This window comes from Labeo rohita, chromosome 9, assembly GCF_022985175.1.
Source record: "Labeo rohita strain BAU-BD-2019 chromosome 9, IGBB_LRoh.1.0, whole genome shotgun sequence".
Lineage (NCBI taxonomy): Eukaryota > Metazoa > Chordata > Actinopteri > Cypriniformes > Cyprinidae > Labeo > Labeo rohita.
The window spans coordinates 10551451-10576982 of NC_066877.1; the positions used below are offsets into that span (position 1 = coordinate 10551451).

At 34.7% G+C, this 25532-nt stretch overlaps 1 protein-coding gene across 1 annotated transcript in view; it reads left to right on the plus strand.

Annotated features, from left to right (window-relative positions):
* The window catches only part of pard3bb (par-3 family cell polarity regulator beta b), a 386633-nt gene that overhangs the window by 115434 nt on the left and 245667 nt on the right, over positions 1 to 25532 (plus strand). The window contains 1 exon segment of the mRNA XM_051118598.1: positions 17909 to 18004. Within this exon segment, the coding sequence (XP_050974555.1) occupies positions 17909 to 18004 (96 nt within the window).

A 25532-nucleotide genomic window follows, 5' to 3' on the forward strand; every position in this document is an offset into this window, starting at 1 on the left:
AAATTGTCCTACATCGCTGTTTTACCTTTTTTTTTGTTTTTTTTGTTTTTTTATAAAGGGCATTTGATCTTCTTTGCATGTTCACTTTGTAAACACTGCGTCGGTACTTCTGCAGCGATGTAGGATGATTTTGAAATTGGAGGAAAAAATGAGATGGGAGTTTTTCAACATACCCTAACTGTATTGACCAAGATTACACAGACGATGCATGCACATCGCAGAGCTAGACTAGACAAGCAATTTGAGGTGTATGAAGTGTAAATTTTTTTTGGAAAATAACCGATCGTTTCGCTAGATAAAACCCTTCTTCCTCGTCTGGGATCGTTTAGAGCCCTTTGAAGCTGCACTGAAACATTTTGGAAGTTCAAACTCGAGGGCACCATAGAAGTCCACTATATTAAGATAATTCCTGAAACGTTTTCCTTAAGAAACATAATTTCTGAAGAAGAAAAGACATCTTGGGTGACAATGGGGTGAGTAAATTATCTGTAAATGTTTGTTCTGGAAGTGAACTTCTCTTTTAAGACAAAGCAAATTTGAAAATTGTAACAATATTTCACAATATTACTGTTTTTACTGTATTTTTGATCAAATTAATGCAGCCTTTGTAAGCACAATAGACATTAAAAAATCTTAGACCCCAAACTTTTAACAGTGTTGTGTTTACAGTCAAATCCAAAAGTCTGAGACCACGAGTCAAAATGCCTCTATTTTTACGTTGTTTGGTGGTAATATCATTTTCGTTTTTACAATTCGATTATAAGCAGAACAGTTGGTGAAAGATGAATTGAAAAATTAGCATAAAGGTTTTGTGTGTGTGTGTGTGTGTGTGACATCATATGATCATGTTCTTCAGCATGATTTAAAATGATCCAAAGAGCATCTTGTCCTTGAGTGGAAACAAGAACATCTGACCATCTGTGCAAATTTTCATATTTCACTTTTGTTCTAGAAATAGTTCAGAATCTAAAATATCTTTTCTTCATTTTACATAATAGTATTCTCTGGTTTCAAGAATACTAGGTTTTCAATGAGGTGTTACATTTTTAGACCCCTCCATACTGTTTGTTGTTGTTTTTGTTGTTTAATATGTGCTATTTTTTTTTCTCTCTTTCTCTCCTTCATATCATATCATTAGCTAACATCCCAATTTTCCTGCTTCTCATTGAGAAGATCAAGGCTTTGTGGCACTTGCATATAAAATGATTATTCATTAAGCAGCTTCAGAAAGCAGAGGGGAAGGGCTCACACAACACAAACAAACACATGCATTAATCAAGGAGAGAGATGACTAATGAGCCAGTCTGGGATTAGAGACTCTCTCGCCAACCTCCTCTGAATCCCAAAGCGCCACTGAACATTAGAGTCTGGGCTCACTCTTGGCCTTCAATACCTCTGATCAACACTTCTGATGCACTCTCTGTTTCTATTTACCAACAACACACACTCAAACACACATCACACAGGACCACAGTGGTGTGAATGCCAAGCTTTCTTTAAGTTAATCTATCCATTTACAAAACAAAACATTTTATTGTTTGTCTATTTTTATTTTACTTTTGTTCCCTTAGTAGCCATATTGTCCAAGCTTTAGTAAAATACTTGTCTATAAACAGTCATCACTGCTGGCAGGTTATTACTAATTTGAATTTTTTTTTTATCTCTCTGAAAGTTATTTTAGTTTTTTTGCACACAAAACATAATCACATAGCATTATAAAATGACAGTTGAACCACTGATGTCACATGGACCATTTTGTCGATGTTCTTGGTACCTTGCTGAATGTGGTAGGACACTTTCTGTCATGAAAAATATTGTAATTTGTGTTCCAAAGATGAACGAAGGTCTTACGGGTTTGAAACGACATGAGGGTGAGTATTTAATGACAGAATTTTCATTTTTGGCTAAACTATTCCTTTATGGTTTTGTCTTTGTTCACAATCTCCTGTTTGCATAGAATGGATATTGTGAGGGAGTCAAATATTCCCCTAAACACATTCAGAGCACAGACGGACAGTAAGGAGGGTTGATAGGGTCACATCCTCACAGCATGACTTCTCTACCAGCCTCTCACCATAGCAACCGGCTGTGCCATCACTGTGAGGAATGCTGTATGCTTTCTGCTCTCGGCAAATGATCCTTGAAATTGAGAGGGAAAAAATGAATTATCACTTGCACTTTGAATATAGAAATTGAAAGCCATAAGTACGGACAGTACTTTGCTAATAACATTTATAGGTTGTAGGAATGTGTAATTCCAAGAAAGTGTTCAGTGGCTTTATGGTTGGCCACCTTAAAGGAAATAGTTCACTCACCCTCATGTCGTTTCAAACGCATATGAGTTTCTTTCTTCCGTGAAACACAAAATGAGAATTTTTTTTATAATATTGGAACTTGTGCGGAAAAGAGTTTGAACTGACCATATTACCATAATAAAAACATAACAGTACAATATAAATAGTCTTAAAATGTTGTAATAAAAATAATAGTTTATAATGATGTAATATAATATATTATAATATAATATAATATAATCCTTGGTTCATGACCCAAAAGCTTTTATCTATTGATCATTTCTGCTGAATGAAAAGTTGCTGGGTGAATTTTCACTCTGTGAATGGAGTCTATAGGGATGCATTGTTTTGTTTGTTGTGAGAAAATGACGAAACTGTTCCTCCTCATTCCTGAAACACCAAAATAAAGAATTTCTATGTAAATCATTGGTACAACTGTTCTTACATAAATTGTTGCTTTGAATTCAGTGTGACCGTTTATGTAAGAATTGTTTTATGAATGATTTACCATGAAATTTACTGCTTGCGTGTCATTGTTGATGCCCAGTGTGAATAGGCTTGTATTGTCAACTGGAAAACAGGAAGAGGTAAAAAAAAAAAAAAAAAAAAAAAAAAAAAAGAAGTGTAATTTCCACATACAGATGATTTCTGATGAAGCATGTGGTTTCAATACACTTGGACTGCAGGTAGAAATGAGGCCAATTAAGTTAAGTTATACTTTGTGTATTATTAGCAGTGTGTATAAGCTAGGCATAGACTTTCTGTGTGTGCTGTGGGGCTAAACAATATAGCTAAAAAATCTATTTTTCAACCTTTTTATGACGGTAAACACTTTTAAACTAGATTTGTACTGTTGAAGTTTTTCATTTAAAAGTGTGAATTACTTGAAATAATTATTGAAATCAGGGTTTATTTAAAAAAAAAAAAATACACGCAAGTACAAAAATAAAGTAGGTCAGATTTTTTTTTTTTCTCTGTATTTGTCTTTGTTTGTCTCCAACAGTTTACAAATAATTTACTCACCCCCTTGTCATCCACGATGTTCATGTCTTTCTTTCTTCAGTCGTAAAGAATTTATTTTTTTGAGGAAAACATTTCAGCGTTTTTCCCCATATAATGGACTGATATGGTGCCCCGATTTTGAACTTCCAAAAGGCAGTTTAAATGCAGCTTCAAACGATCCCAGCCAAGGAAGAAGGCTTATCTAGCAAAACGATCGGTTATTTACATTTAAAAAATACAATTTAAATAATTTTTATTCTCAAACCCTCGTCTTGCCTTGCAGTCCTTGAGCTCTGTGAATTCTGGCTCAAGACAGTTAGGGTATGTCGAAAAACTCTGATCGTATTTTCTCCCTCAACTTCAAAAATCATTTCAAAATCACCCTACATTGCTGCAGAAGTACCGACCCAGTCTTTGCAAAGTGAACATGCAAAGAAGATCAAACACCCTTAACAAAAAAGATAAAACAGCGATTTAGGACTATTTTGAAGTTGAGGGAGAACAAGAGATGGGAGTTTTTCGACATACCCTAACTGTCATGAACCGGAACAAAAACAGTCCAGACAGAGTAAGACAAGACAAGCGTTTGACATTAAAAAGTATATAAGTTGTATTATTTTCGTTATGCTATAAGACCCTTCTTCCTCGGCTAGGATCATTTACAACCGCATTTGGGATCGTTTGAAGCCGCATTTAAACTGCATTTTGGAAGTTCAATATCAGCACCATATCGGTCCATTATATGGAGAAAAATGCTGAAATGTTTTCCTCAAAAAACAATTTCTTTATGACTGATGAAGGAAAAACATGAACATCGTGGATGACAAGGGGGTGAGTAAATTATTTGTAAATTGTTGTTCTGGAAGTTCTCCTTTTAAGCACTTTTAACCGTATGCTACTATTCAAAAGTTTGGGAGGAGTCTCTTATGCTCACCACTACTTGGCACAAGCCGATTGATTCATGTTGCATTTGTAGCCAATGAGCTTGCTGCTTTACATTTAAATGGCTGGTTAGCATTCACTAGAGAAGTTCACAGTGCATTTTCGGAGCTCCTCTGAAACCACCTCCCCAGCTCCACCTATATAGATCTGCTACGGGTTATTATATATGCCATTTGTGCAGCAGCAGTATGTCTTAAATACTCACAGCACCGTATCTACGTATGTATTGGCAGTAGCTACTGTACTTGCTTTGCAGCAGCAGGAATAATCTACAACAACAGCAATTCAGCAGCTTATACACCAAATACTTTAACATTGTTATATCCATTACCATCCTAAAATCTTCAAAGAGTTGTCATGATAGAAATGTCTTTACTGTCACTTATTTGAATGATTCCAATACAGTAATTAATGGAAGCACAGTTTTGAGTCACAGTTTTCAATGAATCCATTGAAACAGAACACTCAGTAGGAAACTTAATGGACATTTTTTTTGCTTACTCTATCATCTGCAAAATCTGTCAGTATTCAATATATTTCGCCCAGCTCCAGTGTTCTGAAACGCTCTCCATCTTTTTATTATCAGTCTGTCTGAAGCTACCATCTCAGTCTTTATCTTTTTTCCCCTCCTCAGTCTCTTGGTTTCTCTCAGACAGTTTTATATTTCCTTTGTTTATGTGTCTCATTTGGCCTTTCTGCACCTCTGTCTGTTGTGTTTCCATCTCCCATTACTTTATCATCTTATTGTGTCATTGGCATCTGCCACTGTGGCCCCTTCTCCATAAGCACTTCACTTCTCCACCTTTGTTCCTTTTCCCCTTTTCTTCATCTGTTTTCCCTTCTCTTCCTTCCTCTGTCTGTCTGTCTGTCTCTGTGTAGTCGTTCTGAGGGGCCGCAGACTCATCTGTGTGCTCTTATCTGCTGTGCCATTGTGCCGTTGACTCCCTGCTGTCAACCCCTCGGGCCTCTTTCACACTGACACCCGTTTATCATCATCCTCTCATCACCCTCTGCCAATCACACACACACCCACTGATAACCATCCGCTTTATCAGAGAGACAGTGTGAAAATCTTAAACTCTAACCCCATCAGCGTTGAGCCCGACTCCTGCGTCTAACTCCGCATTTCCTCTTAACTGATCTCGATTCAGTCTGCGGGATAACATTTCAGACACGCCGCCTCTAGGGCTTTAATTTCAGCTAAGATAAACAGCAGTATCAAAGATTTGCCTTGTATTAGTTTCTGCCACAAGATTATACCTGGGTGCTTAAGATTTTCTAATAGAAAGCATGCAGTCTCTCTTGAATCAATTAACCGAGAGCTGTTCTCAAGTGAAAGGTAATTGAAGTAATGAAAAGAGGTGGTGCTGGTAATCTGGGGCTCAGCGGTCAGTATCGTAGTGGATTAGAGCCGCATTGTGACGGTGTCAGCGCCGCGTCAGATCGATACGACGGTATGATGATGACTGTGATGGGAGGTGTGCTAAGAGCCCCATTCTGAGCTTAAGCGTCTGACTGACAGCATGGCAGTGAGCAGCTTAGATACATCCTGTGGCTCAATCAGGAGACTTATACTTCAGAATGTGAATCTCAGACTATCCCAGATTGGGGTATTTTAAAGTTTGTTGGCCTAAAGGTTTGTAGATGTTTCTGAAAGTTATATTGGAGGTTTATGCAGCTGATCTTATCAGAAAGCATAACAGTTTTGTGAAATGGTGATTTTGTGTGTGAAGTCATGTGATGTGATTTATACAGAAACAAGCTTTTTTTTTTTTGAAAAAGTAAGCATGAAGCTCCACCCCTTAACATAACGGTCAGTGGAGTGTTAGCTGTCCATATGAAAATGTATGGATTCATGAGTTCCCCAAAACGTAACATAGTTACGAAATCCTGCACTATCCTGCAGAAATGCAATAGAAATACAATTTTGGGTTCCCCAAAGAACCTTTTAGCGAACAGTTCCTAAACTCATTTTTTCTTAGTCTGACAAACATTTAAAAAATTTGAAGAACCGTTTTCTACCTATTGTGGAATGGAAAGGTTCTGTGGAACTGCTGATGCCAATAAAGAACCTTTATTTTTTAAGAGACGAGACTGTGTTGGGTTTATGACATTTAGAATGGCATACTAAATGAGCAGTATCACACTCGTAATCGTGCAACATGGCTTTATATCAGCACGGCTGTGATTCGCCCATAGGTGTAAACGGTGTGCTGATATACAGCCATAATGCACATCTATGATTGTGATATTGCATTTATACAACAGTTTGACGGCACAAGTGAGTAAATTAAAAAAAAAAAAAAAAAGACAACATCGGATGTCTTTAAAAAGCCTTTTTTGTGCAAACAACTACTTTCTGCCACAGATTCAAATCTCAGTTTGACACTTAAATACAGCTGAGCCCAAGCCTCCATTACTATTTTGGAAATGTCACTTTAGAACTAATAAAGGAAAGAACTAACAAAGGAACGTTGCATTGCTTCATAGAAAGCTTATTGTATTACTGTATTAAAAGCTCACTGTATTATGTGGAGTATTGTGAGAGAGAGATGGACTAAACAAATGTGATTACCTGCATCTTATACAACATTCATTTTTCAGCTGAATCTCATATTCACAATAAAACATTAGTTTGAATGTCTGCTAAGAGAAATACCTTTGTCGTTCCTATCCTTTTTATCTGTTAAGGGTGATTTCCGATGACACCTCAGTGCATTTGTTGGCTGTGTCTTACAAGGTGTTGTTGAAAGTAAAAACAACTTCCTTGTTTACAACCGCGTTTCAGTCTCTTTTAATGTAAAAGTCTTTACTGCTGACTCACTCATAAAAATAGTCTCGTCACTAAGTAATGGTGGAATAATGTAACTAAAATCACTGTCAGGAACACACAGTTTCTCAATACTAAATACTATGATTAAATACTACTATTATTTATATCAAATATTATTTATTGACTAATAATATTTAATAAACAATATTAGCCATCATAAAAGTAGGCCCTGGAGCTCACCTCTCTGAAAACATCAAAGGAAATTATCAAATAGACGTTTTAAATAACAAACCACATATTTGAAGTCTGAACTTCTACATTCTTGCCTAAAAACTCTTAAAACTACATACCATGATACACAAACAGTATTATTTAAAGAAATGATAGTGGATTTGTGCGTTTGCCGTGACACTCGCGGACTGATACAAACAGTGAAATGAATAGTGCTGTTATCACTGGAATATTGCAGGCCTGGAAAAGGCTTTCAGCCAATCAGATTTGGGAACCAGAAAGAACTGTTAAATAAATTAGAATGTCATTGTATTCTGGATTTATAATTTGTCTTAGTTAATTTGGAATTTTTATGCTGTTCTTTTCAATCCGGTGGAAGTTAATAGTAACTGGGACTGTTGTGCTTTACACTTGAAATCTTCTGGAGCCATGTAATAGTTATAGTTCATTTCCTCTCAGTCATAGCTCTCAAATCTAAGTCATGTTCATCCAAATACAGCATGTTGCATCAAGATTGTTTAGTTTGACACCAGTGACTCACGTCACTTAATATATGTCATTGTTATTGACGTCAAAACTGGCACAACACATATTTAAGGCTCTGAAAGCACAATTTTAGAGCTATTGCGGAAATACTTCAAATCATGTTTTTTCCTATGACTAGGAAAAACAGTGAAAAGCCAGTCTGATGAACCACATTTATGGTGCTCATTTTAACTTGTTTTGGAGCCTGACAGGTCTCCAACCAGTCATATTGTATGGAAATAAGGCAAAAAAGGATTATTTCATCTTTGTGTGAACTATCACTTTAATGTCTTTTGACAGCATCTTTGGCATCCTATTCTCATCCTAGTGGAAAAAATGTCTTGCATGTACTAATCTGTACTGACTTGTAAAACTGAAAACTCCACCTATAACTTAGACATTCCTCCACCTAGATAAAATAATCCCATCTCAAAAAGAGGATTTAGACAACTTAGACAAATTTGTTCCATGGATCTCCATTGTTAGAGTGTTCGCGTAAGTGCGACAGATGCGTGGGACAGATGTGGTACATGCTTTAGACATCAAGTTGAAAATGATTTTGAACATTTCTGTGTAACAGTTAAGACAAAGTGTTTCTCTAAAGTAGCCTGCCAATTACCTTTGTATTTGCAAAGTGCTGTTTAAGTAAGTTTTACCAGCCCCTCTATTCATTCCGAAGGTAAACGGGTTTAACATTAGTCATCTTTTAATGCTGTGAGTCTGGCGTATTAGCCGCTGGAGACTGAGAGCGTGATTGTACATGCGGTGCTTTCTGCATCCCCGTTGAGTGACTGGATCCCTGATTGTGAGGCCGAATTAAAGTCCTTCTGAATAGGAGGATTATTTCAACCCTGTAGGGGAGCTTTACTCTGGGTTAAACACTCACAGGTAAACACGCAGCCTTGTTCATACCTCTTCACATACATTTTCCATTACTCAGTCCTCTCCGACCTACATCAGACATTTCGAATCTGCAACACAAAAGCCGACGCGTAAAGAAACGGCAACTGTATTTAAATAGTCCTTTATTGAGAGGAGAAGTATCGCATGTTTCTCCAGGAACTCTTGCGAAGCGGGCCCACACTCGGCCCATACACAATCACAAGAGAGACCGTTAATCTGAACCACAGCTCTTATTTGTGCAAAGCTGCTGAAGCTCAGCACTTTGAAGATGGAGAGTTGAAAAGACGAGAGAGCTTTGGTAATTTGCTCTCTTTTATTCCTATCTGCCTTTTATTTCCCTTTTTTGTACCTTCTGTCTGTATGGAAGAGAGAGCAGGTAAATAAAGAGGACACCTGCTCAAGTGCCCCTTTCCTGTTGCACAGCCATGCTTTCATCCACTGTCCTCATCTTTAGACGATGTGGCAGGCTTTCTTCACCGTTCATTCGTTTGCCTATTGATGCAGGATGTTTAACCAAAGAGGAAAAGTAGGAGTGAGGTAATGAACGAAAGAAACGAGGGATCTGAGCTCTGTTCCAAATCCTAGTTCCAAAAAAGCGGCCCCTACAGGCATTATTGTAAGGCAGATCCAAAAGGTAGGCAACTTCATTATACTGCCTTGTGAGATATCTTTTTTTGGGCCGGATTGTGTAGCCTTTGTAGACAAGGCAATCCCAGGATGCAGTGTACCAAGCACTGTACTAAGCTAAATGGAGAAAAAAAAAAAAAAAATTCTAATTTTGTCAACCAGATTTTTGTATGCAATTGAAAAATAAATAGCTAAAATTATACAATAATAATGATAATGATGATGAATATATATGTACAGTTATGGCCAAAAATATCGGCACCCTTGCAATTCTGTCAAAAAATATAATGCTGCTCTTAGAAAATTGCATTTGCAAATGTTTTGGTACTCACATGTTTATTTTTGTGTTTTTTTGTTTGCATTGGAACAACACAAAAACCTGGAAGAAAAGTAAAATCTGTTACAATTCCACACAGAACCCAAAAAATGCACTGGACAAATTTATTAATTTAATTAAATTTATTAAGCAGTCGCTTCCTGTAACCATGAATGGGTTTCTTACACCGCTCTACTGGAATTTTTGTTTGTAACCATTTCTGAGTGCTTTTTGAAGTGTTTCGAGTCATTGTCCTGCTGGAAGACCCATGACCTCTGGTAGAGATGCAGCTTTCTGACATTGGCCTCTACATTGCGCCCCAAAGTTCTTTGGTAATCATCAGATTTCATGATACCGTTCACACACTCAAGGCATCCAGTACTAGAAGCAGCAAAGCAAACCCCAAAACATCGTTGAACCTCCACCATGTTTGACTGTAGGGACTGTGATCTTTTCTTGATCTTTTCTCATTTTTTTTTTCTGTAAACAGTGCCATGCTGTCTTTTACCAAAAAGCTTTACTTTTGTCTCCTCTGTCCACAGTACATTTTCCCAGAAGGATTGTGGTTTTGTCACATAAGTTTTGGCAAACTCCAGTCTTGCTTTTTATGCCTTTGTGTCAGCAGTGTTGTCTTCCTGGGTCTCCTACCATACCCTCCTACCACCTCCTTTTCTTGATGATATTGTGCACAGTGGACACCAGAACATGAAGATCTCTGGAGATGGACTTGTAGCCTTGAGATTGTCCATATTTTTCCATAGTTTTTTCTCTCAAGTCTACCGACAACTCTACACTTCTTTCTTTTCTCCATGCTCAGTGTCAACACAAAGTCAACTTTTCTCCATTTTAACTGGTTGCAAGTGTAATTACTATATTGCCCACACCTGTTACTTGAAAAGCAATTATTTATTTCAATTTTGACAAGGTGCCAATAATTTTGTCCAGTCCATTTTTGAGTTCTATGTGAAATTTTTATTATGTTTGACTTTTCCTTTTTTTTTTTTTTAGTGTTGTTACAGTGCAAACAAAAACACATGAATACCAAAACATTTGCAATTGGAGCAATTTTTGGCCATGACTGTGTGTGTGTGTGTGTGTGTGTGTGTGTGTGTGTGTGTGTGTGTGTATATATATATATATATATATATATATATATATATAGAGAGAGAGAGAGAGAGAGAGAGAGAGAGAGAGAGAGTACAGTAATATTGTAAAATATTATTCAAATTTAAAATAACTCTTTTCTATTTTAATATACAGTGGAGATCAGAATTAGAGAACATCCTATAATTTTCTAGAATTTCCTAAATTTCAAGGTCACTGCTTTGTCCTATTCCTGGTGCTAATTTCCTTAATTATATGGCAAACCCTATTAAACTGCCAGCATTCCTTCAATTTTCACTGAGATTACTGGATGGCGGGCCGCTCTAAGGTGACTGAAACTCTGCGATAGGAGGTTGATGAATGCTACAGGGATGACCCTTTCAGGCACTGCAAGAACAGTTGGTTGTTCCAAATCTTTGATTTCTCAAATATTGCAGGTTTACAATGACACTAAATCATCAAATCAAGACAAATGCACGAGAAGACAGGATAATGCGGAGACTCTAAATGGGGAATGGGTTCAACACTGCAGCTGGAATTGCTTGCCAGTTCAGTGCTGAACAGGGTAAGAATCTGTCTCGGCATGTTTAAAAGAAGTCAGACTGAAAGTGGACTCTGAAGTGACCAAGCCTATCATACAGCGTGGTTATTAGATAGATTATAATGTGGCTCCTTTGGTCTGTACAAAATTCATTTGAGTTGAGTTTCTACGTGAGTCACTTTTTCATTAAGAATATTTTCGAAAATGGCAGATGATAGGCAGCAGATGACTAAACAGCAGGGCTAGTGCCTTAAAAAAAAACAAAAAAAAAACATACAGTACATAACGTATAGTGCATGGAATGAGTTCATAGTGTATAGTACGCAATTTAGGACACAACATTTTGAAATGGAGAGTAAAAAAGAGCACAAGTGTAAGATGGAAGGGTGCTGAGAGTTTTTCCCCCCTCATTTAAGCTTGACTAATTATTTCTGGGCTCCCTGGCCCCCCCTTAAGGAGCTGAGCCTCTTTGAAATTTCTTATTTGAGCCGGCCTTGATTAACGAAACTTCTGGTGAGTTGATGAAACTGCACTTCACAGGATTTACTCATGCTTACCACAGTTTTTTCGCCCGTCTTTGTTGTTGTTGTTTGTGGTTTCCATCTCATGGTGATTGTGTTTAAACCCCATCTCTCTCTCTTGCTCTCAGACAGAGTTATCTGTGCTGGGTTAGCTTATCAGTGTTGAGTCCTCTGAGCTCTGGGCAGACAGCTCTCTCCTGCATTAGCATCTCAACAGTCTCAGCTCTTTCTCCAAATAGACTCTCACACACAGTCAGACACAATCTGCACTACATACCTCAGGAAAAATGAAAGAATTAAAGTCAAACAGGAGCCTGGAGAAGAGTGTATTTATGTTTGTTTGTGTGTGTGGTCAGCCTGCTGAAGTCATTAAGACCTCACGCACAGGTAAATTATTGGTCTAGATGCCTGTTTGGGAGTGTTGGAGCTTAAGGCCTCAGGAAAAGAGCGGCTTTCCACACATTCTTTAAATTGCAGTGTTTTATTTTACCGCCTCATACTCACTCACACCTGACTGGAAATCATTGCAGCGTGTCCAAAGAGACAGTGTGTCCTTCAAAACTTTTATGTAACGTGAGCACCGGCATTATAAGTAATACAGCTGATCATTATGTGGTTATTGCAGCAGATTGTAATATGCTGAGAGAAAGTAACCTTTCTTTTTAATGCTTTTGATGTTATTCATTATACATCTTGCTATATATTTCCTCTGAACTACCTTGAAATTGTTTTTTTATTTCTTCAAACAGAGGACCGATCATTTTAACCAAAGAGCCACGGTTACAATAAAATTGCAATGAAAATGGTTAAATGAATGGTTAAACGATTCATGGATGTTTAAAGCAGTAGTATGCTGACTCACAAACTTATATTGTTGTGTGTTTACAATGCATTTTTTCTTAAAAAAAAGAAAACCGTCACATACACTATTGCATTTTTTTTTTTTTTTTAAGAAATTAATATTTTCATTTAAGGACTCACTAAATTATGGAAATCTGTTTCCATCACTGAATAAAAAATAAAAAAGGTAATTGTGACTTTTTATCTCACAATTCTTTTTTTTTTATTTTATTTTTTTTTTTTTTGTGAGGAAAAAACTCTAGCAATTCTGAGAAATAAAGTCAGAATTGAAGTATATAAAAATTTTGGTTTCTGACTTTATAACACACAATTGTGAGATATAAGCTCGCAATTCTGAGAAACTATCAGTCTTTTATAATTCTGCCTTTGCGATTTTATAATTCACAATTGCGAGTTTATATCTCACAATTCTGAGAAAAAAAGTCAGAATTGTGAAAAAAAGGCTGCAAGATATAAACTAGTTTATATCTTGCAATTCTGACTTCATAACTCAAAATTGCAGGTTTATGTCTCACAATTTTGAGGAAAAGTCCAAAGTGCGAGTTTGTATCAATTCTGAGAAAAAAAAGTCAGAATTGTGTGATTTAAAAATTTGCTATGCCTTTTTTTTTTTTTTTTTTTTTTTTTTTTTTTTTTTTATTCAGTGGCAGAAATGTGATTCCATACCAGATTGACAGAAGTGACAGAAAAGACAATTAGAATTGTACAAAATGTGTCTTTATTCTAATATATGCTGTTCTTTTGAACTTTCTGCTCCTTAAAAATCAAAAATTCAAAAAATAAAATGTAAATAATTTAAATAAATAAATAAGTAAAGATACGTCTCACAGTCTCTACAACAATACAAGAGTGGTGCAACTGTTTTCAACATTGATAATAATAAATATTTCTTGAGCACCAAATCAGTATGTTAGCATGATTTCTAAAGGATCATGTGACACTGAAGACTGGAGTAATGATGCTGAAAATTCAGCGTTGCCATCACAGAAATAAATTACATTTTAAAATATATAAAAATAGAAATCAATTATTTTAAATTGCAATAATTTTTAGGATATTACTGTTTTTACTGTATTTTTGATCAAATAAATGGAGCCTTGGTGAACATAGACAGGTGAACAACAGTATTATAAGTGAACACATTAGGGTTATTGTAACAGTGTTGTTCTCTGTGATTGCTGCACTATGGTGTATTTGTTTCTCATGATTTTGTATTTTACCAGTGACAGTGTTTTCATTTACTGCTCCTCAGGCATAATGACATATACCTCATTGTAAGAATAGCTCTGTGGCCCCAGCACTTCTCATTTTTTAAAACCGTTAGTTTTTTTCCCCTTCTCAGTGTTCTAGTTTTCTTGACTATTCAAATTGAAATTAATCCCCTCTGAGAGTTTAGCCTTGAATTTGAGCATTTTTTGTATTTGAAGTTATTTCAGGGCTGATCATCAACAGTAGGCTTTGTCTTGGGAATATCTCTGGGATGTATGTAATGTTAGTATGTAGTATGCAATAGGGATATACCCAAATAGTGAATCCGTATTTAGGGGGACAAGGTTATCTGCTTGCTAGCGGTAGCCTGTTACATTACAGTACATCTGACAAACATCTAATCTTTTAAAGAAAAAAAGTGGACAAACCATTGTTTTTGCCTCAGTGTAGACTGGCTCTCACTCACTCTCTGTTAGGTGCTACTAGTTCATCATTAACTGAAAAATAAGCAAAGATAAATGAATAACAGCAGTAGAGACAGTTTTGGTTACACTTTCCTTTCCAGACGACATGCGAGTCTAAACTAGAGGCACGCACATAAACTAAAGTGCTCTGATAGACATTTGCTTCATTCCAGATTTTAGTTGGCTCGTTTTTGACACTCTCAATTCTAGCCTTATGTCTGTGTTATGCATTCATTTGGTGAAATCTTAAAGTATGTTTTTGATAGTTTATTAAAAAACATTTAAGGATACACTACTATTTAATGGTTTGAAGTAGGATTTTGTTTCTTTTGAAAGAGATTACTACTTTTATTTAACAAGGTTACATTGATCAAAAGTGACATTTATAGTGTTATAAGATTTTTATTTCAAATGAATGCTGTTCTTTCTGAAATGTTCTGTTTACTTATTTACTTGAGATTAATTTGATTAAAGATTAAGGTTTCCACAACAATATTAAGTAACACAGCTGTCAATACTGATAATGTTAAGAATGTTTCTTGAGCAGTAATTCATTTATTTAGAAACATTTCTGGGGGAACATGTGACACTGAAGACACGGCTATCACAGAAATAAAATACATTAAAGTATATAGTCAAATCGTTATTAATTTATGTATGTAATAATATTTTATTATACTAATTTTACTGTGTATATATGATGTTTGAAAAGGACTTAAATAGGGCTGTCAGTTTAACACTTTAATTAATTAGTTATGAAAAAATAAGGCGATTTAAAATATTTTAACGCAGTTAACCACTAGCCCCACCCCCAGACCTGTACATCATCTTACAGTCCATACAGCTGACTGTAGACAAATATGATGCATATCACCATAAATGCAGTTATGCCCTAAATTTCAAGACATTGGTGCAAAAAATGCCCCTGTATGTGTTTTGTCTCAAATTTCTATCACATATCACACAATATTACACAGGCAGCAAGAGCGAAATGACACGAGTGCTGATTTTGTCCCACACTATAACAAGCTAAAATATGACCCTGGACCACAAAACCAGTCAAAAGTGTAAATTTCTCGCAATTGAGATTTTTACATCATCTGAAAGCTGAAAAAATTTTTCATCATCTGAAAGCTGAAAAAATATTTGCTTTCTATTTGAAAATCTGGAATCTGATGGTTTAAATATTGTTTAAAGTTGTCCAAATAAAGTTCATAGCAATGCATATTACTAGTCAAAAACTAAGTTTTGATATGTTTAAGGTGGGAAATTTACAAAATATCTTCTCCGAACATGATCTTTACTTAATATCCTAATGATTTTTGTCATAAAAAAAAAATCAATAAATTTGACCCATCCAATGTATTTTTAACTATTGCTAAAAATAAACCCGTGCAACATAAGACTGGTTTTGTCGTCCAGGGTCACAAATGTGATTTTATACAACAGTTCAGTAAATAAGCTGATATTGTTATATTTTAAACCCAATATTATGTGTTTTTGCTCAATTCTGCAGAGAGCATATAACCTTTGTAGCCAAAGCAGAATTGTTGCGTGTCTTCGACCAACACAGCGGTGTTTAGTTTCTGAATGAATCTGCATTTTGAACAAATCATGTGAATCAATGATTCAAAGGCCCATTTATAAAGTGAGCCATTTACTGAATTCCTGAATCAGCTGTTTGAATGAATCGTTCGATTCTCATAAACTCATAAAGACTCATAAAGACATTTACCACCTAGTTCACCCCAAAGAAATTTAATTCGGTCATTATTTTCTCACCCTCATGTCGTTTCAGACCTGTTTTTTTTTTTTTTGGAACACAGAAGAAGGTATTTTGAAGACTGTTGATAGCAAAGCTGTTTTGGTTACCATTGACTTTTATTATATGAACAAAAAATTATTATTTTTTTAAAATCTAATAAAATTATCTTCTTTTATGTTTCATAGTTTATGTTAAGCCGGTGCAGCCTAAATCTTTATGTGTAATAAATGTTATGTTGAATCAAATAAAATATTTATTTCTAAAGCTACAGCTACAGTTATTTCTACGCTTTGTCATTTAACACAAAAATAGCTTTAAATAATCTTTTGTAGGTATTTTCACTGTCAAATTTATTTTGCGATTGATTAATCAGAACATCATGTAATTAGATTAAAAATGTAATTAGATAAATTAATTAGATTAAAAAATCGACTGACAGCCCTAAAAATAAATAATTAACAGCCCAATTTTTCAAACAGTATTATGAAAAAAGTTTGTATTATATTAATAATTATATATTATATTATATTATAATAATAATAATATATATATATATATATATATATATATATATATATATATATATATATATATATATATATATATATAAAATGTTATTATTATTATTATTATTATTATTATTATTATTTATTTTTAAAAAAAAAATAGTAATAGTGGTTTTACTGTATATTTGATATTCAAAAGAAAAAAATCTTACTGACCCCAATTCTTTTAAAACAGTGTTATGTTTTTTTTTTTTTTTTTTTTTTTTTTAATTAATTTACAAACCACTTTGGTAACACTTTACAATAAGGTTCATTAGTTAACAGCATTAGTTAACATGAACTAAGAATGAACGATACTACAGCATTTATTAATTTCAGCATTTACTAATGCATTATTAAAATCACAACTTGTCTTTGTTAACATTAGTTAATGCACTGTGAATAACCTGTGTAATAAATGTATTGTTCATTGTTTGTTCATGTTGGTTAATACATTGACTAATGGTAACAAATTACACCTTATCGTAAAGTGTTGCCACATTTTTTGTTTTCTCATAGTATTCTAAACATTTTTTCCCATACAATGACATTGTGGGAAAAAAAGACTATTATTTTTTTTTATTTGATTTATTTGCTGCTTGCAAAAATCAGTGGAGAAAGCTGCTTTTTGGGAACAGATGGTGTAGTTACAGAATTTACCAGCAGGGGATAATGGGAACTAACCAGCCAAATGTGAAATACTGCACTGGCCAATCAGTTTCCAGAACTACTGCTTCAAAAAATGCTTCGTGATAATTTGGTGTGTCATGTTTACTTCAAATCCATTGTCGGTCGCTCTCTGCCTGTCTTTTTCTCTCTTGGACTTTTCTTCCAGCTCCTGCAGTAGCTCACTGTACTCACTCATGTATGACTCTGCAAATATTCCACCATGAAGAGCTATTAGTTGTGGATTAAAGGCGGATGATCGCCGCGGCAGTGCAACGGACCGTTCTGTCCACAGTTATCCACTTACACTCCCGCTATATCATCACACCAGATGCCAAGAACATTAACTGCTGAAAAAGGGGAAAACAGGGTGAAAAAAAAGAGGAACATTTGAAAATTAGTCAGAAAGGCAGACATCATGGAAACTATTTCAGCAGGGAATGTAGGAAAACAGGATCATGTGCTAGAGAGCTGACTAACACAGACATGTACGGCGGCTCGGCACCCGCGCATGTGGGAGATCTGAGGGCCAGGAGACAGTGAGTTTACACGGGTTTATGTTGTGCTGTCTGACTTCTTAATATTGTGACTGATGGGTTTTGTTCTTGTGTGTGTGCAGCAGCAGCAGCAGCCTCACGAAGACGGTGGAGATTTCAGGAGAACAAGGGCCTCTAGGAATACACGTGGTGCCGTACTGTTCCTCTCTCAGCGGAAGGTTAGTGCAGCACTCCACATTTCTCACTCTCTCTCCTCCTCACACGCAAACGCGCACTTTCCCGTGATGCATGTCTTACCTAAAGCGCGGTGACGTGCGCCAGAGAAATCTAAAGCTCCACCGCACACATTCAGAGCTTTGTTTGTGTCTGCGTGTTTTTTGTTGTGGGGGATTATGGGAATGTTCTGTGCTGCTCTCTTGCTTTTGAAGTCATGAATCAGAAGTGGGTGTTTATAGCTTTTAGTTTGTCTTTTTAGCTTTTGGTCTATCTATATTCTAGTGTACTGTGTAAGGCTGACAAAATAATGTTTAGCAGAATTTAATAAGAAATGAGTAAGAACTTAAAAGCTTCCTTTTATGGGAAGGTTGACCAAAAATATTGATGACTCATCTTGCACTACAGGTTTTTTTTTGTCCAGTCAGATTCTCTCTTGAGTGATAATCGTCCTCCCCTAATACCAGTTTAAAGTTTGCTTGATAAATGCCTGTAATGTTATCGTATCAAATCTATGTATGCATGTATGTATTTATTTAAAAAAGGTGCAGACCTTCTGTATTTTTCTAATTTATCTGTACATGTTTTTTTAATAGAAAATACATGAGAAATTTTGTACGTTGTTCATGGAGTCTTACATTTTTGCAGAACTTTATCCTTTCCAAACAAATGAGGCGTCACATTTTAATTTTAAATAATTATTTTAATTTCCCTATCAGAACAGAAGATTGTTTATTTGTGGTTATTTGCATTAGTGCAATGAAATGCATTTGCATATGTATTTTTCCTAATTCAATATGTATGGATGCGTATATATACACATGTGTATATGTGTGTGTGTGTGTGTGTGTGTGTGTATATACATATACATATATATATATATATATATATATATATATATATATATATATATATATATATATATATATACACACACACATTTTTTAATATACATTTTAGTGCAGTTATATTGCGTATGAATCTGGAATTTTGTTCACAATTTAATTTTAAAATTTGGAGATTCACTGAAGGAAAAATACATAATCTTGTTTGCTCATCTAAGAAGTTGTTTGCATCAGTGTTTTTTTTTTTAAAGTTCATTTTTATTTAAACATTTTTTTTTTAAATTTTGTTTAAGTTATGTTGTTTGGAGTTTTTTTTTCACATAATATTTATTTATTTTAAATTTTTCATGCTAGAGCAGAAGATATAGTGAGAAAGCAAAAAACAAAAAAACAAAAACAAAACAAAACAAAAAAAATTATATATATATATATATATATATAAAAATGTATATTACATTTATTACAGTATTTTTTTTTTATCTTTATGTTAGATCATGGTAGTGTTAGTTCATGTTAGTTCACAGTGCATTAACTAATGTTAACTAGCACAATGTTTGATTGTAATAATGCATCAGTAAATGTGGAAAATAACATTAAGATTAATAAATGTTGTAGAAGTGTTATTCATTCTTAGTTCATTAACTAAAGTAGTTAACTAATGTGAACTCATAAACCTTATTGTAAAGTGTTACCTTTTTTTTTTTTTAGAACGAAATGCACTGATGATTTGTGCACAGTGAAAACTGAAATGCGAAACTGAAATTAAGATTTTAAATGCATACTTTAGAACTTTGTATGCAAATGACCTGTTTTTGCTTGGCTGACTTTTGTATATCTGCATACTTCTCACTGTTGGTTATCAGGGCTGTGTTGCTGAACACTGAACAGATGACAGTCATATGTTCATGTGCTCGTTTTTGTAGACAGGACGTTTTTTTTTATTTATTTGTTTTGTTCCTTCAATGCTTCAGTGGTGAGGAACAGGTAGAGCAAGTGAAGACTGTGCGTTCCTGTGGGAGATATCTGGGCATCCTGTGGCGGTCAGACTACTGCAGCTGCTGTTTCGAGCGGGTCAGCAGTATATAAACCCACAGCTCTGTTTGATGGCAGGAGCAGGGTGTAGGGGTCAGCAACGAGTGCTGCTGGCTCAGGAAAACTCATCATGACATTTTGTAGGGTAAATGAGAGGGGTTAAAAGTTAAGTACTTCAGCTATAAAGGGGGAGTTTGGGGGAGACTGTCTGTTAGATTTATTTTTTATATCTTATTTTGGCACCCACCATACTTTCTGTATTGTTCATTAGTATTGTTCATTGTTCATCAGTAACCATATCAGTATTGCTCAATATTAGTTATTTATTTGTAGTTACTTTCTCTACTACATGAATTTTCAGAAGTTTGGGGTTGGTGAGGTCTCTTATGCTTAAGGCTGCATTTATTTGATCACGAACACAGTGACACGGTACTACAGTTTTAAAATAACTGTTTTCTGTTTAAATATATTTTAAACTGTAGTTTATTTCTGTGATGCAAAGCTGAATTTTCAGCATCATTACTCCAGTCTTCAGTGTCACATGATTCTTCAGAAATCTGATATGCTGAAATTATTGTTGAAAACAGTTGCATTACTTAATGTTTGTTTATTTTTACATTTATTATTTGTAAATAAATGTTAATAAATAAATGTAAATAATTTAAATAAATATTGTATTTAAAAAAAAATGTTCACTTTTATTTTTTATTTTTATTTTTTATTACTAACCTGCATTTGCTTAAATATATCTGAATGAATTGAGCCACTCCGCTCTCTACTTTTTTCCATCAGTCATTGAAAAATCCATATCAGACCACCACAATTGTGGGTGGGCCAGACAATAAGGAAAATTATTTTGGAAACCCTGATATATATATATATAGTTGTTTCAGGTCTTTTAAATGAATATAAATAACATTTATTTTAAAATAGAACTCTTTTGTAACATAGTGAAAATCTTTACTGTGATTTGTAATCAGTTTAATGCATCCTTGCTGAGTAATATTTTTCATTTCTTTAAAAAAAAGAATTTTTTTTTTTTTCATATTCTGTTGTTCCAAAAATTAATTAATTAATGAATTAAATTATTTTATTTGTAACATTTTTATTTATTTATTTATTTGGAAAGACAGACATTTTTCAGGATTCTTTGAATAGAAAGTTTAAAGGAACAACATTTATTTGAAATAGAAATCTTCTGTAACATTATAAAAATCTTTATTGGGATTTTTGTTTAATTTAATGCATCCTTGCTGAATAAAATTATTAATTTATTTTAAAAAATTGAAGCAATTTACCGACCCCAAATGTATGAACAGTTTTTTTTTTTTGTTTTTTTCCCCTCCGAATTCTGGTGTTCAAAAAGCAAACAAACAAACAAAATTAATTAATTAAATAACATTTTTGTAAATGTAATAATTTTGTTTGTAACTCGATTATATTGATTATATTGGCTGTTTTTTTCCTTATTGTCTGGCCCACCCACAATTGTGGTGGTCTGATATGGATTTTTCAATGACTGATGGAAAAAAGTAGAGAGTGGAGTGGCTCAGTTCATTCAGATATATTTAAGCAAATGCAGGTTAGTATTAAAAAATGAAAGTGAACTTTTTTTATTAAATACAATATTTATCAAGTTACGATTTTTTAAATTAAACTGTCATTTATAAAGTTCTACACACTTCTCTCCCCTTTTGTGTTTGCAGCTAATTTGGCTAACTTGAAAATAATCTTGTGACTAGCAATGACCAGCATATGTTTGCTAGCTTTGGTGCTGGTTTGGAGTTTGAAGTTTTTGTGCATGAACAAAACAAAGCTGTCTTGATTATGGCCTGCAGAAGATTCTCTACTGGAGGTCATGTAATCTTCAAAGTGCTATTTCTGAGTAACTACGGCAAACTTTCACCTGGCATGAACTTCTGTGGAATGGCTCAGTTAATGACCAGATGTTTTTCCGGTCGAGCGCTCTTACTGTCTGACATGCACTAAGTAATTCTTTCTCTTTCTGACTGAAACTGAGTCATCAGAGAGAGTCACGGGGGACTGAGACAGCACAGGAGTCTTAATAAAGACAGATACCTCCCTGTAGGATTCAGTCTTTTTCTCTCATTTCTCTCACCCTTTCCTTCTGTATCTCTCCATCATCCCCCTCACTCACGTCTCCCACAGGCCGTAACCTCCATCTGTTTCCTTTAGACATGCCGTGCCCCTCTCTCTCTCTGCGTGTCAAAGGTCACCCCATCTTAAGACCGCCGTAATAGTCTCCAATGGCGAGGCGAGCGATAACGTAAACAGGCCTGTTAGCTAATGCAGAGTGACTTCATGTGGACGGGAAGCCTTTAGCACATCTAATGGAGGGGTGAAGAGATCCTTCCTGAGCATTAGCGGGTCACACTCTCACGTCTTACACCAACACAAGGCTAATTCACTCCAGAACCTGTACCGTTTTCTTTATAGGGATTCCATGCTGTTAATCTGACCTCTGGTGTGTTATTGGAGAGTTTTTACGCACATTTGATTTTGTTTTTGATCATTTTGTTTAGTCTGAAGGTGATAATAGGAGACGTTATTAGTTTATATTAGGGCTTCTCGATTTTACTAGTCAGCTAGTTGAGAATGCCGAATAGTTAGTGTGGTAACACATTCTTGGAGAAAGACTGTATCTTAAAGCAGCACAGCTTTTCAACATTGATGATAATAATAAGCAATGTAGATTTTTCAATAGAATGATTTTTGAATGATCATGTGACACTGAAGACAGCTTGTATCACAGGAATAAATTACATTTTAAAATATATTCATACAGTTATTGTCACCACATTAATTTTGTATTTGATAATGCATCCTTGTTGAGCATAAAAGACTTCTTTCAAAGCATTTTAAAAATATTACCATCCCCAAACCTTTGAACGGTTATACGGTTGTACAGTCGAGGTCAAAAGTTTACATACACCTTGCAGAAAATATTAATTATTTTACTAAAATAAGAGGGATCATACAAAATACATGTTATTTTTTATTTAGGACTGACCTCATTAAGATATTTTTAGTAATAGTTGTTCAGGGGTCCCTTGTTTGCCCACTGTTTTTCAGAAAAATCCTTCAGGTCTCACAAATTCTTTGGTTTTTCAGGATTTTTGTGAATTAGAATCCTTTCCAGCAATGACGGTATGATTTTGAGATCCATCTTTTCACACTGAGGAACTCATATGTAACTATTACAGACAGTTCAAACACTCTCTGATGCTTCAGAAGCAAACGCTGCATTAAGAGCCGGGGGGGTGAAAACGTTTTGAATTTAACCCTCTGGGGTCTGAGGGTGTTTTGGGGCCCTGGAGAAGTTTTGACATGCCCTCACATTTGTGCTTTTTTCAGTATCTTAAAAACATATTAATGGCTGAAGTCTGATTACACTGTAATCAGCACAAACTGGGCTACAATAATATGTAAGCAACATTAATGTACATGTTTGTGTTTTTGAGAAAACAACATTTATGCGTGGTTAGTGAGAAACTAAAATCTTTAAGTCACTGAAGTAAGGCCATGAAACACATTCAGAACATTAGTTCACAAGACTTTTGAGAACTGGATGTGGTTGTCTAGAGTTTTTTCTACATAAAAATGTGAAAATCATCTCATTCACGCGTTTACAGAAAACAATATATTGATTTAAATTTTCTAAAACATGTTTTGTGACTGAAAGGGAATATGCGAGGGAGTGACAAAGACCATGGATATATAGTGATTCACACAAAAGAGACAAAAGACCCTCCTCTAATGGCCCATCAATGAGACTCTGACTGTCAGGTAGAAACAATGAGAGATTCAGAGAATGGAGTTTTAGACTATTTGTATTTTATTTACAACACAGTATCATCAAAACATACATAATGAAGGTCAAAAGCACATTATTGACAACATTGATTTAACCATAGAGACGTGAACAGACTTTGTGTCATTCCTGAAAACTGTTTTCTGGATTCTGTTCAACAAGTGAAACAAGTAAATTATACCTGATATTTAAGTGATTGCTGCTTCATTCCATGGATTTAAGAAACAAAACTCATCATTAGTAGTCCAGGAAATTGTTTTACAATGAAAAAAAAATCAGTGTAGTTGAACATCTGATGTTGGTACAGTACTCTTCATGTAGCATTCATCTGTGGTGCAGGAATCAGATCACTAGAGAGAGAAAAAAAAAAACATCTGTGAGCATGTTAATATCAGGAGCATCTGTAATATATACATATAGTATGATTTTGTAGTCATAGACTCACACATGCTTTATACCATCTTTAAAAAATGGCATTTTATATCTGAGAAACTAATTATTATTGTTTAGCACGTTAAATATCTATTCATTAACATAGTATTAATAATAAACTAATAGTATCCTATCGTTATACGATAAATAAATAAATAAATATGATTTTATAGTCATAAACACAAGCATTATTTGTATGTCTTATACAATACAAAGCCATTTTATGTCTGAGAAACTAATGTATTATTCTTAAGCACGTCATAAACATCTAGTCGTGAACAGAGTATATGACAGTAGTTTGGTCTAAACAATCTTAGACTCATTCAGTCATTCAGTTTTACAGTGTAAACACTTACTTTTATATCGTGTGATTTTTATTTTATAGAACATTAAAAACATCCTGGCGTCGTCAAACATTTCGATGCAATGAAATGAAACATACTTCATGACGTTTCACTTGATTGCACATGTAGTCAGGACTTATAGTTTGGAAAAAATCTAACTACTATAATGTGTACAAGTTATATCACAGTAACACAACAGCTAACGTAAGTAGGCTAATAAAAGAAAGACTTACTTCTTCGGTGGATCTCGCCATGCGTCGCATCGCGCTCTTCCTCTGAGGAAATATAAATCTTACTCCTCACAGCGCGTCTTCTTCCAGTAACAAGACGCAAGTAGCCGAGATGAACAATGAAGTGAAGTCTCCCGCTTTACGTTGATGTGGGCGGTATGCCGCTTGCGCCTCCAAAATATCCTCCAAAAATAATTAGGTCTGATGAGAAAGACTGGACATGGGGTTGGTTTCATACAGATTACTTTAACACATGATATTTGTTTTCGATAAGACTTGCTACATTTAAAAGTAGACATATCAGGCTTTCTATAGACATCTCTCTCATGTCTCTGTGTGGAGTATTCGCTGAGTTTTAGTTCATTTTAGTGACACAAATACACAAATAAAAGTGAATTCCTTACAGATTCCATTGATGTATTGCTCTTATCTGTACGATCAAAAATGACGGAGAAATTGAAGTTCTTTTTGGCATTTTCAGAAAAACGGCCACAAACCGCGCCGGCGCGTTTTTCGACCCCAGAGGGTTAAAGATCAGGGTAAATTTTACTTATGTTGTCTTCTGGGAAACATGTAAATATCTTTTGTTGCTTCTGAAGGGCAGTACTAAATGAAAAATATAAAAAATATATGATATTCAGGCAAAATAAGAAAAATTGACATCTTCATGCTGTTCAAAAGTGTTCAACCCCAACTCTTAATGCGTCGTTTTTCTGTCTCAAGCATCAGTGAGCGTTTGAACCTTCTGTAGTAGTTGCTTATGAGTTCCTCAGTGTGAAAAGATGAATCTCAAAATCATACAGTCACTGCTGGAAAGA